The following is a 14,987-nucleotide window of genomic DNA, read 5'->3' on the forward strand; positions in this document are numbered from 1 at the left end:
TCCTACCCTTGAGGAAAGTGCCTGAGTCTAAATGCCCATCCCTCACAAAGAGGATATGTTCTCATCTCCTTCCCCTGGGTGAGCTTTGGGTTAATGAGTGTGTGTGAGTGTGTGCGTGTGTGTGTGTGTTTAAAGCTGAAAAATGCAAGGCTTGGATTTCTCATGTTCAGACACTGGTTCTGTGCTCTGTTTTGCTGTGTCACATGGATACTCGGCAAGTTTTTCAATCAGCTTCATGTGTCTTTGATTTAAGTTGGCCAGCGATACCACAGAATCTTGGAAGGCTGGGCTGTTTTGGGTTCCACAGACTCTCAAAATGGCATGATTGTGCCTGACCTTAATAATGGCACTTTTACTGTATGAGCAAGCTTTTTTGTGTGCACAACCTCTTTCTCACTTTGCCTGCAGCTGAAGGTTTGGAGTTTGAACATTCTCATGCAGCTTAGCAGAACACATGCACTCGTGCACTCCACAGAGATGCTTTAGGAATGGGGACAAATATAAACACGATGAGCTATATCATCTGCTTTCTATTAAAATGATGCAGTTTATTTTTGAGCTTCATGTGTTTATTTTTTTTCAATTTGATTTCTGAGTTGCCCAGCTACGGTCCCATATGGAAAAGATATATCCGCTCACTCACATTTAGTACGCGCACGGATGTGGAGCTTATCCCAGGAACGCTGGGCTTGAGGCAGGAATGAAGCCTGGCTGAGATGCCAGTCATTTGCAGGGCATTGTTCATATACACATCCATACACTTATTCACAACTAGGTACAATTTTATCTTAATCAAAACCACCTACTGGGAGGTGCGATGTGTTTTTGTTTTAATTCTTGAAATAGAAGAAATGACTGTATCTTAATTGCAGTGGAAAAAAAAAACAACCTTCCACTGCAGGAAACCACACTGTATGAACTTCTCACCACTAACCAGTAAATAATTAACAAACATTTTATTATTAAAGCGATGCATAGTTATCTGGAAATATATAAATTTACTCCTGGCAGAATTGTATCTTTTATTTTTTTATGGACTAAAAAAATCCCAAACCATTCTCTGCTATTGTTCATTTATTTTTTTTTTTTGTGGTTGCAATTATTTATCTGCAGCTGATCCAATCCCATAATTTCATCTTGATTTTTCTTTCTTATTGTTGCTCTGTGAAGGCCAAAACAAAAGAAACATTGTTAGAAAGTCTAGAACTGATCTTTTTCATGTGGCAAGGGTGTTCCTGAGTCTGTCTCTTGATGACAGTTCAACATGTGCCCGTGGAATAGAACTTAACCACTGCATGGCTGAGATAAAGCAGAGCAGCTCAGAATAACAATAGGTTTCAAGTAGCTTTGCTACGGTTTCACCACTAGCCATGCTAGATCAATAAGGTGGAAGTTCATGTCCAAACGAATTAGGTCAAATCATGCATCCAGTGTACATCGATTCTGTAAAGCAGTGAAAGTTTTACCAGCAAAAACATACAACTGAATTCATATAAAATTTTAATGCAGTATTTTGCAGTAATCAATAAGTGCTAAGCACAAGGAGTAACTTTAAATTGCATCACATGTGGCAAAACGTGTCACTTCTGGTAAAATTGGTGTGACAACTAACTCTGTCAAGACAATAAGATGTCCTCACAATAACAATGAATAACACGTAAACCTATCTTAGTTTCTTATTTATCCCTTAAACTAGACAGTGAATCTGTAATTATAACCGCCCTTTAATATTAATCTCATTGTAGATACTGTGTACACTGTAGATAGAAAAATACATCATGGTTACTAAAAATCTGCTGTCAAATGAACAGATTAATCAGCTGACACCTGTAGGGGTTAATTTACACACTGAACTCATGTAAAAACTCAAAGACTGTGATATAAAACATAAATTTGAGTGTGTGTGTGTGTGTGTGTGTGTGTGTGTGTGTTTGAATATATCATAGAGCAGTCAACTCCACTCTGGTGTTCTCTTGTAATTATTAATGTTTAATGGATTCAATCCGTCTTTTGGCAAAGACGATGATAATGAAACGCATGCGTCAAACTTGGCTTAAAGCACAAACTAAAAACTCACATGCCTAGGCTTGTCAAAACTAACCTTGTCAAAGGATTCCTTTAATGGATTTCATCATATGAACCGGGATGAAAAGGTAACACCCAAATTGAAGCTTCCTCACTTTTTTAAATACAACTAATACATGTTTATTTAATACACATTGTGTGTGTGTGTATATACAGTATACAGTATGTGTGTTGAACTGACAAACACATTTGTTTGTCTGCTTTACAGATGTTGATATATGGCCATGTTTCACTGTGATAACAGGAAGCAAACAGTGAAGTCACTTGCTTGTTAAAGAATATCATGAAACCACCAAGCAAGCTTGTTCTCCTCCCAGGAATGATGGCATTAACCGCAGCGCTCGGTTCTTGGAAATGGTGAATAAAAATCTGTAATACTAAAAAAAAAAAGTGAATGAAATGTAATAAAATGTTAACAAACAAATATACATTTGTGGGCAGTAGTGGTTCAAGTGGTTAAGGCTCTGGGTTGTTGATCAGAGGATCAAGATCCAAGCCCCAGCACTGCCAAGTGCCACAACCCTTCCAGCTCCAATGGTGCTGTATCATAGCTGCCCCTGCCCTAACCTCCTCAGTTGGAATATGTGAAGAGAAGAATTCCACTGTCCTGTAATGTATATGTGGTGATAATAAATGCTTCTATGATCCAATTTAATAAATGTAGATGGAAGCAACATGCATAATTTGAAGATAATTTGGACTAACATCTTTTTTCAGTGACGTACATCAGTGAGCGTTATTGTTCATTCATTTGTTTTTAATAGTTTCTGCAGGTGATTAACACGAAGTTTAGTTTAACTCTGTTGTCAGCAACAGCTCGTCCTACAGTATATGCACATGTGTGCTGGCCTGGGAAAAGCCATCTCATGGTTAAAGTTTCTGTCCTGAGCTACAAAAATTGTATTTTTTTAAAAACACACTGTATTTCTATACACATGGACAACGCTTCCACAGTATAATATAGTGTGGTTTGGGGACGTTATTCTCACCTCACTTTCACCTAGAAAAAGTTCTAAATTATTTTTTAGTACCTAATTCCGCTCTGGTTCTGCTGTTTATAGGACGTCACAGGTCATTTCTCATTCGTCAGACTTCCCATTTCTCACCTGACACCCCGTCCATCCTATCCCTGTTTAGGCTGACTTCTAAGTTTCCTCATCCTAATAACAATTATGCCCTTGCACATTATCATTTTCAAAAGCAGCATGAAGATCTGTCTTCCCCAGCTGCTTTGTTTTCCCTCCTAACAGCAAATTTAGACTTGACCAGACATCTAATCTTGTTTCTTTGTACCACCCATAATAAAAAAAAAAAAAAAAAAAGAATAAAGAAGTAGCGTAAATGATAGTTGTTTTTTTTGCCTGCTTAACAAGACCTGAAGTCAACTGGGTTTTGATCACTCAGCATTGTCAAAGATGAAGGAAAAAACTACTGTAAGTCTGTTCTGGGTGTCCAAGTTATATGGCACAGTAAACACTGTAAAGACTTCTGTCTGTCATGGAGGTCTGTTACATGCATCCAGACTGAGTTTCATTAAGTTCTGCTAACGAAGCACCTTCTCCACCCTGGAGTTATGACAGAATTAACCACACAAACTTTACAACCTCCTCTGGGTTTTGAATGTGTCTAAGTCAACAAAAAAATACTAGTCATTCCCTGCTGAGGACAAAGCCAACAGTGTTACAAGTCAGAATCAATTAAGACAAGATTACACACGTAAACACGTTAAAGTCTCACACGTTCACATTATACAGTAGCTACCAGTAGAACCAGTTAAGAACATGTTGACGGCTAAATATGATGAGATTTTTAAGACACCGGTCATAAACATGCCTTGTCTGTTACATCAATGGTGCAGCAAGATTTCCTGGTTTGAAAACTTGCGTTATTATGATGCATATTGGAAGCAGGAAAAAAATAATTACAACAAAAACTTTGGGGTGGCTGTTTAATTGAGAAGCTGTGTTTGTGTTAGCTGTCTAACCAGCCAGTATAGCCAGTTTCCCAGCTACTGCTAGGAAGCTGAATATCCTTCTATCCAGGCAAGACTGTATAATTTGCTAAACTTCTTCAGATCTACTGTACAGATAACAAACATCACTAAGATTAGCTAACTGATAGCAAAGAGTCAAACGGGTCAACGAGTTCAGTATTAAGTGGGAGTTCAGTATTGTCTCAAATTTCCTTCGTGTATTGATTCATTTATTGAGTCATTCATTGATTCATCTTCAACTGCTTTATCCTGGTCAGCATCAGGAACACCAGAGACAATTGGTGGGACTCCAGTCCATTACAGGTCCATTATAGAATCATGGATTTGCCCCATTTCTGTTTGAACGTTACTAGCTAAAGAGTTATACTCTAAACTCAGGGATATTGAGATTGATCTTACAGTCCATAAAGTATTAGAGGTTTTACAGGGTATTAGAGAGAAGAGCTGGTTGTATTAATTCAAATGTAATTTTCTCCTGTTACTAGCATCTTGCATTATATATTATGGCCAAATTATTTATAATATTAATACAGTTTTATAGTAGATGATTTGTATGGTTTAAACTGTTCATTCATGACATCATTGACTCTACTGTTCCACCCAAAATGTATGAATGCATGACAGTTTATTCACTTGATTTATTTTTACAGACCATGGAGTTTATTTATTATATTTCCTTATCCTCCCTGAACTTAGTTCCTGGTAACGTCATAGTACATACAAAGTGACTCTTCTCCCTATTATGTTGCCAGAAGGCATGTTAAACATGCTATTAGTTTCAACCTTGAGAACTCACTGATGCTTACATTTACATTTTACATTTACAGCATTTGGCAGACGCCCATATCCAGAGCGACGGAGCTTACAAGATCTGTAAACTCCTTTCCGGGTGGTTCTTCCTCCCACCTTCCTCACCTGCCAGCATGAGGCTAATTATGTGTCAGTTCCTCCTGTTTCTTTGTAAGGAGTTATTTTCACAAACTAGCGAGGGAATAAATGCTGCATGCCCTAGTGGCTTGTACCTTCCAAGAACAAACTTTTTATGGAAAATCTAGGAGAATAGTGCACTCTTTCTCACTCAGTCTGGGTTTAACAAGGAAAAGATACCAAATATTAAAGTTGTAGCTGTCTTTCAGAAATTGCAGACATTCAATAGAGGCAATTATCCTCAAGAGACAGTGTCAGTGACTGAAACCCAATCAGTGCATCACTGTTATTTTCTCCTCTCCTTGTTTGCTGTTTTTGCCCCGACCTTATATAATTTGTGCCTTATTCTGAGGTGGCTTAGGTACCACAGAGTCAGGGTTGCCAGGTATGCATTACAAAAACAGCTAAACAGCGATTTAAAACTAACCGACGGTCTAAAATAAGTCTCAAAAAATAAAAATAATAATCCAACCCTGCCTGTATTAAATACTAAACTCCCATTAATAACTACCATGAATAATTGCCAAATAATTGAAAAATCAAAAAAATGACATTCCTTTTTCATAGTGTCCCACTTATAAATAGACAATTTATTGCTGTTTTTACCAAAATATAAATCTCTTTTTACAAAAATATAAATATATATTTTTTCTCAAAAAATAAATACATAAATATATATATATATATATATATATATATATATATATATATATATATATATATATATATATATATATAATGTGTGTGTGTATATATTTGTTTGTTTGTTTGTTTGTTTTTTACACCAGTGAATGCCCTGAAACTCTTTTAATAAAAAATCTCTAGCATAAGCCGTTAAAAAATTTTTATGCTTAGTCTAATGTAAGGAAAACATTAAACCCAACATCCAAAATGAACTCGTGGCAGCAGGTCAACAGAGTTTCATGGGAAAATGGTGGCACTGGCAACAACCCTGACGAAGTAATCTACATGAACTTGTTATTTAAAAAAGGGCTTAGGTTCACTATTCTATAGAACTTCTAATTATACTCATCAAAGCAAAACTGTTTGTGTGACGTCTCAATCCCCCTCATGATTTCTAGTAACGTTTTTCCATTTAAAGTTCGCTTATTTTAAAGAAATAGCATTGGAAAAAGCATTGGTTCCATTTAGTGGTTTCTCAGCTGTTCTGTTATTGTTTCTCTGGTGAAAGTAAGTCCAGGGACATTCTCTGACTGGAAATCTGGGATTTTGCTTTAGAGGCAAAACAATGCCTGCATGGCACCAGCCAAGAGTAAAAAGCTTGTCTCAGTGCCATAGAATGTAGTTGAACCCATGACATCTTAGAAGGTTTTAAAGGGTGGGGAAAGTTATAACATTTTGGTAACCAAAATATCAGATGCTCTAATAAAATAAAAGACTGGCCAGGGGATTGGAACGACAGGGCATGTTATCAGCATCGACCTGGGACTGCATTCTCATTGATTCACTTGTCCTAGCAATTTGTTTAGGACACTGAGATGCAGCTTTTTATTGTGCTTCAACCTCATTAGCAAAATAGATCCCAAATGGCTTTAATTATCCTGAAGCTTTTCAAACCAAGCAGGTTAGCAGGAAGTATTTAATACGTATGAACGTATTAAATATATACGTATATATGTAACAGCTGTAATAAAATATTAAAACTATGGTCAACACATTAAATAATTATAGGTGCCCCAGTACAAGTATAATATTACCCTAGTAGCAGTACCCAAATAGGAGTAGAAATATTATAGCCTTAATGCTGCCTAATCAAACAAGGGGGTAAGTGATGTTACTGTGTGAACATCGCAGCATATTTGCTATGTCGTGATTTTGAAGATGAGTACAGGTTTTTTTTTTGGGAGGGTTGGATTGTGGGTATCATATATTGAGTTAATTTCCTTTTCTGCTTTTTTTTTAAGTCATTCGCAATTGCTATTAGTCTGATTTGCCCTGCAAGACCTTGTAGTAACCCTGAGCATTCTCATAATACCTTGGGGCATGACAACTTTAAAACTGAGCAAACACAGTGATTATAATTTGGACCTGTTTTAAATTTTATATGCCAAGGCTTGTAGCATTAAATATCTGGAGATAGTCATGATTTTGTGAGTTAAATACATGGTTTAAGAGGGTCATGGTTTGGCAGTTGTTTTTTGAGCTTGTTCTGAATGGTCAGTTTTACCCTGAAGACCTAGCAGCCCTGAGCACTACTGTACTATCTTTGTCCTTGAAGTATAAATCTTATTGCACAACCTAAGTGTGTATAATTTGGACCTATTTTTGATGTTATGTGCCAAGGAGCTTGAATGTTTTTACTGACTTCTGTGCTAGTTTCTGAGCTAGTTGTGAAGACCATCAGGCTGGTTTTACCCTGAAGATCTGCTAATCCTGAGCACCAGTATAATCTTGGCTATTGGAGTATGATTACACAGTCTATGTGTTATACTTAATTTGAATCTATTTTCAATTTTCATGCTAAAGCTTGAGGAAGGCAGCATGACATGACAAATCCTTTTGCTTATGCTTATGAGATTTAATTTGGTCAGAAACCTAACCATGTTCTTGACAAAATATATCAATACAGCTATTGTGTTAGAAGAAAAACAGCTGGACAGAAAAATGTTAAGGAAAGATCAACATGTATAATATTTATTTGAAAGCTGACCGTTTACATATGAGATCATTTACAATGTCATTTCATTTCTAGTCTAAAAGCATCTTGTGTATTATATTTTTCAAAATCTTGGTGTACAGCCTTGCAGCATTTTTAGTACAGACAGTCTTCACAAAGATGAATCTGGCAACATTAAAGTAGCTGGAACAGGTCAGATATAAATATTTTGAAGGATTCGGAGACAGTAAAGCCAGTCAGGAGGTAGCTGGTGATACTTTATCTCATTGCCTTCCAGCCTCAGTATCTTTATATGTGAATATGAAGTTATACCCACTGTCCTGCAGAGACTGCTGATGTTAAATTCTAGAAAAAAAGAATCAAGAAAATCAAACAGTTAGCAACAATTTCACATAGAATTTAGCATCTGACTCCAGATCTAGTTCATGTTTCAAATTACAGACTGAAAACATCTCAAACTGTGAAGAATTCTGGTCCTGCAGTATTGAAATTAGTTTATTTGTTTGTTCCTAATGCTGTTTCCATAATTCTGACCATTCTCTGCTCTTTGAAAACCATATATATTAGTCATTTCCACGCTGTCATCATCTGGACCACAAGAAAATATCACACTCATACAGAAGCTCAGTTCAGCTCAGACTAAATAAAAAGATTGTATTTTCATTTTACTACTTAATTTGAGAGTTATATAAAAGAGAACAGAAAGAGCCATATTCCTGCAGCTGGACACAGAAGGTTGATGTCTGTCAAAGTCAAGATGACTAACAAGTTTGGTCTGGTTGATGATTGTATTCTGTGTCATCTCTGCTGAAGATCTTTGTGGAATATAAGCCCTCATTCTTTCCTCCCGCCAGTAAGAATACGAGGAACCAAATGTTTCCACTTTCTAAAGGGGCAGGTCAGAACGTTCTCTGTCTTTTTCCTGTTTTGAAGCTAATGTCTGTTTTTTTCTTTTCAATTCTAATATTCTGTCTGACACAAACAAAACGGCTCTCCTTAATAACTCTCCAGTACGAATGCCTTTTTGATTATATTGACGCTCGATTTCAATTGGAGGGCTCGGGTTAACGCAGGCTGTTTGTTTTCTATTGTTCGAAGTGTCAAATCCTAACTGATCACAGTTTAAACAAAAACAAAATCTAGTGGTGATTCTTCAAATAACAACAAGTATGCTTATGTAAAAAAGAGTAGTGTAGGAGAGAACAGAAAGTGCATTTGGCATTAGAGTCTTTCTGGAGTGTTCACAGATGATTCCAGATGTTTCTCCTCTCTCCCCCCATCGCTCCTATTTCATTAGCTAACCCACCCCTCAATACCACCCACCCCCAACTTTTGACCCTCACAGCATGAAAAAAATCTGTCCTTCCCTTCATACATATCACATTTTCCATAATATTTCTCATGGACTTCATGGTCACGTCAAAATATTAAAGCCACGTCAACAGAGATTACATCATGCATGCGACTTGGAAGCATGACGATTCCCATGACGGATATCCAGCCTACAAACACTACAACTAGCTTCAGATATCAAACAGCACAAGACTATAGGTTCTGTGTTGAAACAATGATAACAGAAAAACTTCTGCATGAAAAAGGTGGCACTCTGTAGTGCATGATTAGATTAATGCATCAAGTTAATTTAAACAAATCCACAAACTCCAATTACAGTTACTGTACAAACACGGACACCCAGGACTCCATTTCCCACAGTGCACACTCAATTAACAGTCAATCTAATCACACGTACACCAACTGTCTCCCCTTTGTAACCAGACTTTCACACGCACAACAGTCTCCAAGTATAAATTTCAGTTTACGTTACGTTCTGACTAAACCAAACCGTTGTTCACTGTTTATGCTTTCCTGGATTGACCTTGTTTCTGTAAAAGCTGTCACACTTAAAATTGCATCTGTCTCAGCATTTCTATTGCGATACTACTGTTCATACCAAACAGACTGCTTACGTTCCAAAATATACTTCTGTAATATATTGAGACCACTCTAAAAAGTGATGATTTTTTTTCATTATTATTATTATTGATACTATACGTATATTGTTGAATTCAAGAATTGCTAAAGTAAGTCCCTGACCTTTTCAATGAGCATTACAGCAGCTGATGTTTTGGATGAGTCGAGGCTTGTCTACAATGCAGCTAACTTGGATAAAGTGGATTAACATTTTACTCTCAGCATGCTGAAAAATAATTAGATTCTAATCGGGTTTCCAGACACAATCTGGCTTCCAATTCACTTAGAAACACGGTACAGTTACACAGGGTATTTGCATGGGATTGCTTATTTTCTGTGAGACTGGGTCCTTGAAACAATATCTCTGTATTTAATTGTATTTTTCTTTGGTTTTCTTTGGATATTTCTGAAGCATATTACTGCCTTTAATTGTTAATATAAAATTGTTAATAATATCTAAACTCATCAGTGCTATCAAATAAAATTCAATAAAAAAAGTGCACACAAACCTCCCCTATAAATCATTCACAACACACACACTTACTGTGTTTGAAAGTAAATTTTACACACAGAATAGCCTCTTTCTTTGGGATATTTAGAATCAGGCCCTAAATTCCCTATGACATAATAGCTTATGAATCATGTTTTCCTCTACTTCCTTTCTAAGTAGCAGATGTAATTTTTAGAAGGTGCCAAAACATTATGTCAGTCCAAGAGGACATTCAGGGAGAAAAACAATTCATGAACCTGCATTTTAATATCTCACCTCTGATTTGGTTAACCTCTAGGTAAAGGTACTGCAGTGTGGTGGGAACAACAGGGATTTCAGTTAGCTGATTGAAGGAGAGGTCCAGTTCCACTAGAGATGTCACGTTGAAGACACCAGGGGACAGGCCATCGTTTTTCAGCCGGTTGTTTCGTAGACGTAAATAACAGAGTCTGTTAAACCCTTGAAGGCTGTCCTCAGCTATGTCCGTAAGTGCATTGTGTGAGAGGTATAGCTGCTGAACAGATGGAGGCAGATGCTTGGGGAAAGTGTCCAGGAGATTCTGACTGAGGTCCAAAAGATTTAGATGTGAAAGGCCTGGTGATGGACATGACAAACAGACACAACACTATGGTTCCTGTGTTTACATTTTATAACTATGACAGTTATAATTTACTTTTTCCAATTCAAAAAAGGATTTTTTGGAGGTGAAATTGGATTTTATAAGGATTCAGTAACTATTAGAAATTTGGCTTAGATTATAAAAAAGGGAAGGGGCAAGTTACAAATCAGTGCAATGAAAATTATACCTTAATTTAAGGCCATACCTTTGAAGTCAGTTTCTCCAATAGTTTTCAGATGATTTCCTTGAAGCAGAAGCACTGTTAGATTCTCTAAGTTCTCAAATGCTCCAGGGCCAATTTTCTCAATTTGATTGTAAGCCAATCTTAACTGCTTGAGTCCACCAGGCAGCCCTGCTGGCACCTCGGTCAAGTTGTTATGGTTCATGAAGAGTTTCACTAATCGGGTCAGATTGAGCAGTGACCTACCATCCAGTCTCTCACTGAGAAGCTGGTTTTGGTCCAGAATGAGCCAGCGTAAATTAGTGGTGTTGGCAAAGGCTAAAGAGCTAAAGCCATTGATCGTGTTACCCTGCAGGAAAAGGTATTGTGTTCTGGAGGGAAGACTTTCAGGAAACTTCTCCAGGCCTTTGTGGTCACAGTACAAAGCCGTGGGCCACTGAATTGCACAGTCGCATTTCGCAGAACAGTTCTGGTTGCTTACCATCCATGACCAACTGGAGGCCATGCGATTCCTGAGGGTGAAAAGTGTGGGCTCCCCTAAAAATCGCTCAATCTGCAGAGGCAAGCCACCATAATCATTGTCTACAGTCATGGCCTGCTTTTGCCCACACACAGAAAGTATTACTAGAAGCAGCCTGATGTCCATGGGTCGGCCTGAATAAGATAAACAAAAACAGTATGTAATGACACACTGTGCTCCTGATATGGTTTATTATTACAGGGTTCACAGGGTGCACAGGATGCACCTTTTAAAACATGCAAACCATGGGAAGCATAGTTTTATTAAATAGCAGCTTGCACATATGCCATTTGGAAAATAATATTAGTCGTGGCTTGTTTATTTCTGTAGCTCATCAGCTTCTTCCAGTGTAATAGACAGACATTGCCTTAATTCTTTTCTGAAGTCTTAAAAATCAATTATGTACCATTTTGCATGTATCCTTAACTTTAATTAGTTTTGTTTTGCATAGTTTAATCTTACCCTGAATGACTGAAAACTGCTCTTTTTTTTTCTTCTATCACTGCATAATTTTTTTCCATTTCAGACATGTGAGAAGCAGCCAAAGCACAATAAACATCATAATTTTGTTCACATGTAGCAAAAATGTGCATACCTCTCTTTCCAGCTGAAGGGTTTTAGTCTGCAGAGTCCCTCGTACAGGTTTGTCTGTTTTCTTATTGCAGCAGTGTACACAGGATACTGCAAGGTGTTTGCACAAGGTTCACAGAGCCACTGAAGAATTCCTCATTACTTCAGTGACAAATCAACAGTCCTACAGGATTTCTATTCCATACCCGTCAACTTCCCACCCTCTGTCTGCTTCTCCGTTTGTAGCCTATGGTTGCAGTCTGGCTACTGAGCAACATTTGCTAGAAATGGGGCTGGAAAAGGGTAAAGAATGATGGAGTTTAACCTTATAAATCTTGATTTCAAGACATCAAATAAATTCAAGCACCTGTTCTGCAGAGTTCCCTCAGCATGCATATTAACGGGTTGTCATTTAATGCTTATACTATACTATATCATGCTATATTATCTATAGATGTTGTTTAACCTAGTGCATTTTATGCAGCAATGTATGCCAATGATGCGGAAAAATGCTATTAGCAGCAGATGGCCATTTAGTCTGATTTCCTGGAACGTGCCAAATTACAATTGATTTATATTTTTATTTTGTTCAGCAAATGTTTTTATTCCCACTCTACCTAATGAATGACATATGAGGCTGCTTAGGGCCCTGCAGCTGCCAGGGAGCTCTATGAATGTTGTCCTATTAGGATATGTGGACAATAAAATTTTTAAATATTGTTCTTGAAAAAAAATAGTTTAGGTTCATATGTTCAATCATGGTACTGTAGTTGTGGGAGGGATATTTTGCTCTCCTAGCTATTATCCATGAATGGTATAGTATTTAGGGATATAATAGTATTCGGTGCTATACCAGTTTGGGATGTACCCCATTTCTTTAAAATTAATTGCTGAAAACAGATTTTTAGTTTTTAGTATTCTTTGTAATTAGACAACTAGTAACACGCAACTGATTATCTAAACTTAATCAAATGCATATTCAAAATATACAACTATGATGTGCAGAAAGGACTTTTGTCTAGTATGAAAGCTGTGCAGAATTATATTTACTATTGTTGTATTCTGCCACCACGAGTCCCCAAAAGGCAGGACAATTGGCATACACACACAGTCTTGAAGGTGTTTCTGTATCAAGCTTCTACACGTGCACATGAAATGCACACAGAAACACTTCTTTCTCAGTAAAACTAATTTTACACCAGCCCTGGGAGGAATATAATGCAAGGACTGGGACTCTGCAAATTCTGGCATTGGCTAAAACCATGACTGGAGCAGAATGGAATGGAGAGTGAAAGTCTGTGTGTACTGCTTTCCCTCACACACCCATGCACAGTAGTTTTATTCAGGACTACAACTGGAGTGGACCTGGGGAGCCAAACAGACCCTTTATGTGTATGTGTGCATGTGTATATGGTTTAGATGTAAATTCATCCTCAGTAGGAGGACAAAATAGAGCTTTTGGGCATAAAAATCCAAAGTGGTCACAATGTACCCTACATAGTAATCAACAATAATAAGTACAATATGGCTTTGTTTTTGACCTTATGGGTCACTGCAAACATGGTATTTTTTACGTTTTTAAGGATGATGCCATGCATCTGTTTGTTTCATGTTACACACCATTGCCCTTCATGGTTCATTTTATTTGTTTGTTTGTTTGTTTGTTTGTTTATTATTTTTATATAGTTTAACTTAATTTCTCCTGGCCTTACCACAGAAATCCAATATGTAAAAAAGCCTTGTGTTAGGTCATCAACAAGAAGACTTCAGCTGAAAAAATCTCTTATGTTAAGTGTGAAAAATATACCGGAATTATTTTAATGTTAAGTATTGAGTTGTTGGGTTCCCAAGCAACTTACAATTGATACAGGATACAATTAAAGAGATGGTGTCTTACTCAGGGACATCAGCAGCACGGATTGAAAATCACGGTATCCCAAACCTTAACCTCTGTTTTGAGTGCATATGTATGCTCAGGCTAAAAAGTCACATTATGATGTGACACAGTATTTGTAGTAAATACTACTGTCATACACCATCAGTCCCTGGAACCTCCGAACTATAGAGTTCCATGGTGAAAAGTAATAGTAGCACAGAATTTCTGGAGTGACTCGCTTCTAAATACAAATAAGGGGTAGATGCATTTCCTCTCATAGAATGGCATGCTAAAGTAGGCGTTCATCTTTTGGCCATGGTGATGTCTACCTACTGGTGATACAGCCTGTGTATAGACAAGGTAGCCTCTTCTGCCATTACTTTATTGCAGATAAACAGTTGGTCTAAGAATCAGATGGTCATAATCTGGTCTCAATAATTCCATAGTGAACCACATGCAGCAATGGATACTTTGCAGGCTCACTTTCAGTAAATGCTGCAGTGTCAGATGACTGATTCACAAAATTGGATGATATGATCTTGGGCAGAAATGATAAATTTTGCAAAAAGATCACTTGAGGGCTGTTTGGCTAAAAATGCTTGCTAGACAAGCTTGTCACCAAAGCGTTTAACCCCCCTCATCTCTTCAGAGAGAAACCCCACAGTGAGCTCCAGTCCATTCTGAGATTGTTAGACTGATGTCAAAACCTGGGAGCTGCTTTTAGAACAATGTAACTGGAAACAAGTGATTTCCCTGCTCAGGTGGTCCTATCCTTGCCAGAATGATGCTGTATTGTACTTTGATGTGGATGACAGTTGGCCAAAGAATAATTGGGGCTTCAGGTCTAGGCTCTTATCATTGGAGCAGCCCAGACAGGAACCCATAGTCTGGCACTCAAGGGCCAGTTAGAGTACCCGTTGAAAATGATGGTCTGGTCAAAGTGGGTGGACCTTAAACAATTGTTCTGTTTTGGCCTTGCTTTGCTGTCATGGCTCTATTAAATGAATGATGCCACCATGCAGATTCTTGGTATTTGACATCACAGTGGAACACAGGCCACTCTGGAATAGATGGTAGGGGGAGATATTTCTCTTGTCATTGGAGTGGCCAGTTGATA

General features: G+C 37.5%; 1 protein-coding gene across 1 annotated transcript; it reads right to left on the reverse strand.

The window, feature by feature from the left end:
- Positions 1 to 7,742: 7,742 nt before the first annotated feature.
- Positions 7,743 to 12,239, reverse strand: zgc:113307 (uncharacterized protein LOC553753 homolog). The gene is made up of 4 exons (XM_060858212.1): positions 12,020 to 12,239; positions 10,929 to 11,558; positions 10,381 to 10,698; positions 7,743 to 7,988 (listed from the first exon to the last, which is right to left on the reverse strand). The coding sequence occupies exons 2-4, from the start codon at positions 11,548 to 11,550 to the stop codon at positions 7,837 to 7,839; spliced, it is 1,092 nt and encodes a 363-aa protein (XP_060714195.1). The 5' UTR covers positions 11,551 to 11,558; positions 12,020 to 12,239; the 3' UTR covers positions 7,743 to 7,836.
- Positions 12,240 to 14,987: the final 2,748 nt, after the last annotated feature.

The sequence above is a fragment of the Tachysurus vachellii genome, chromosome 22, assembly GCF_030014155.1.
Source record: "Tachysurus vachellii isolate PV-2020 chromosome 22, HZAU_Pvac_v1, whole genome shotgun sequence".
Lineage (NCBI taxonomy): Eukaryota > Metazoa > Chordata > Actinopteri > Siluriformes > Bagridae > Tachysurus > Tachysurus vachellii.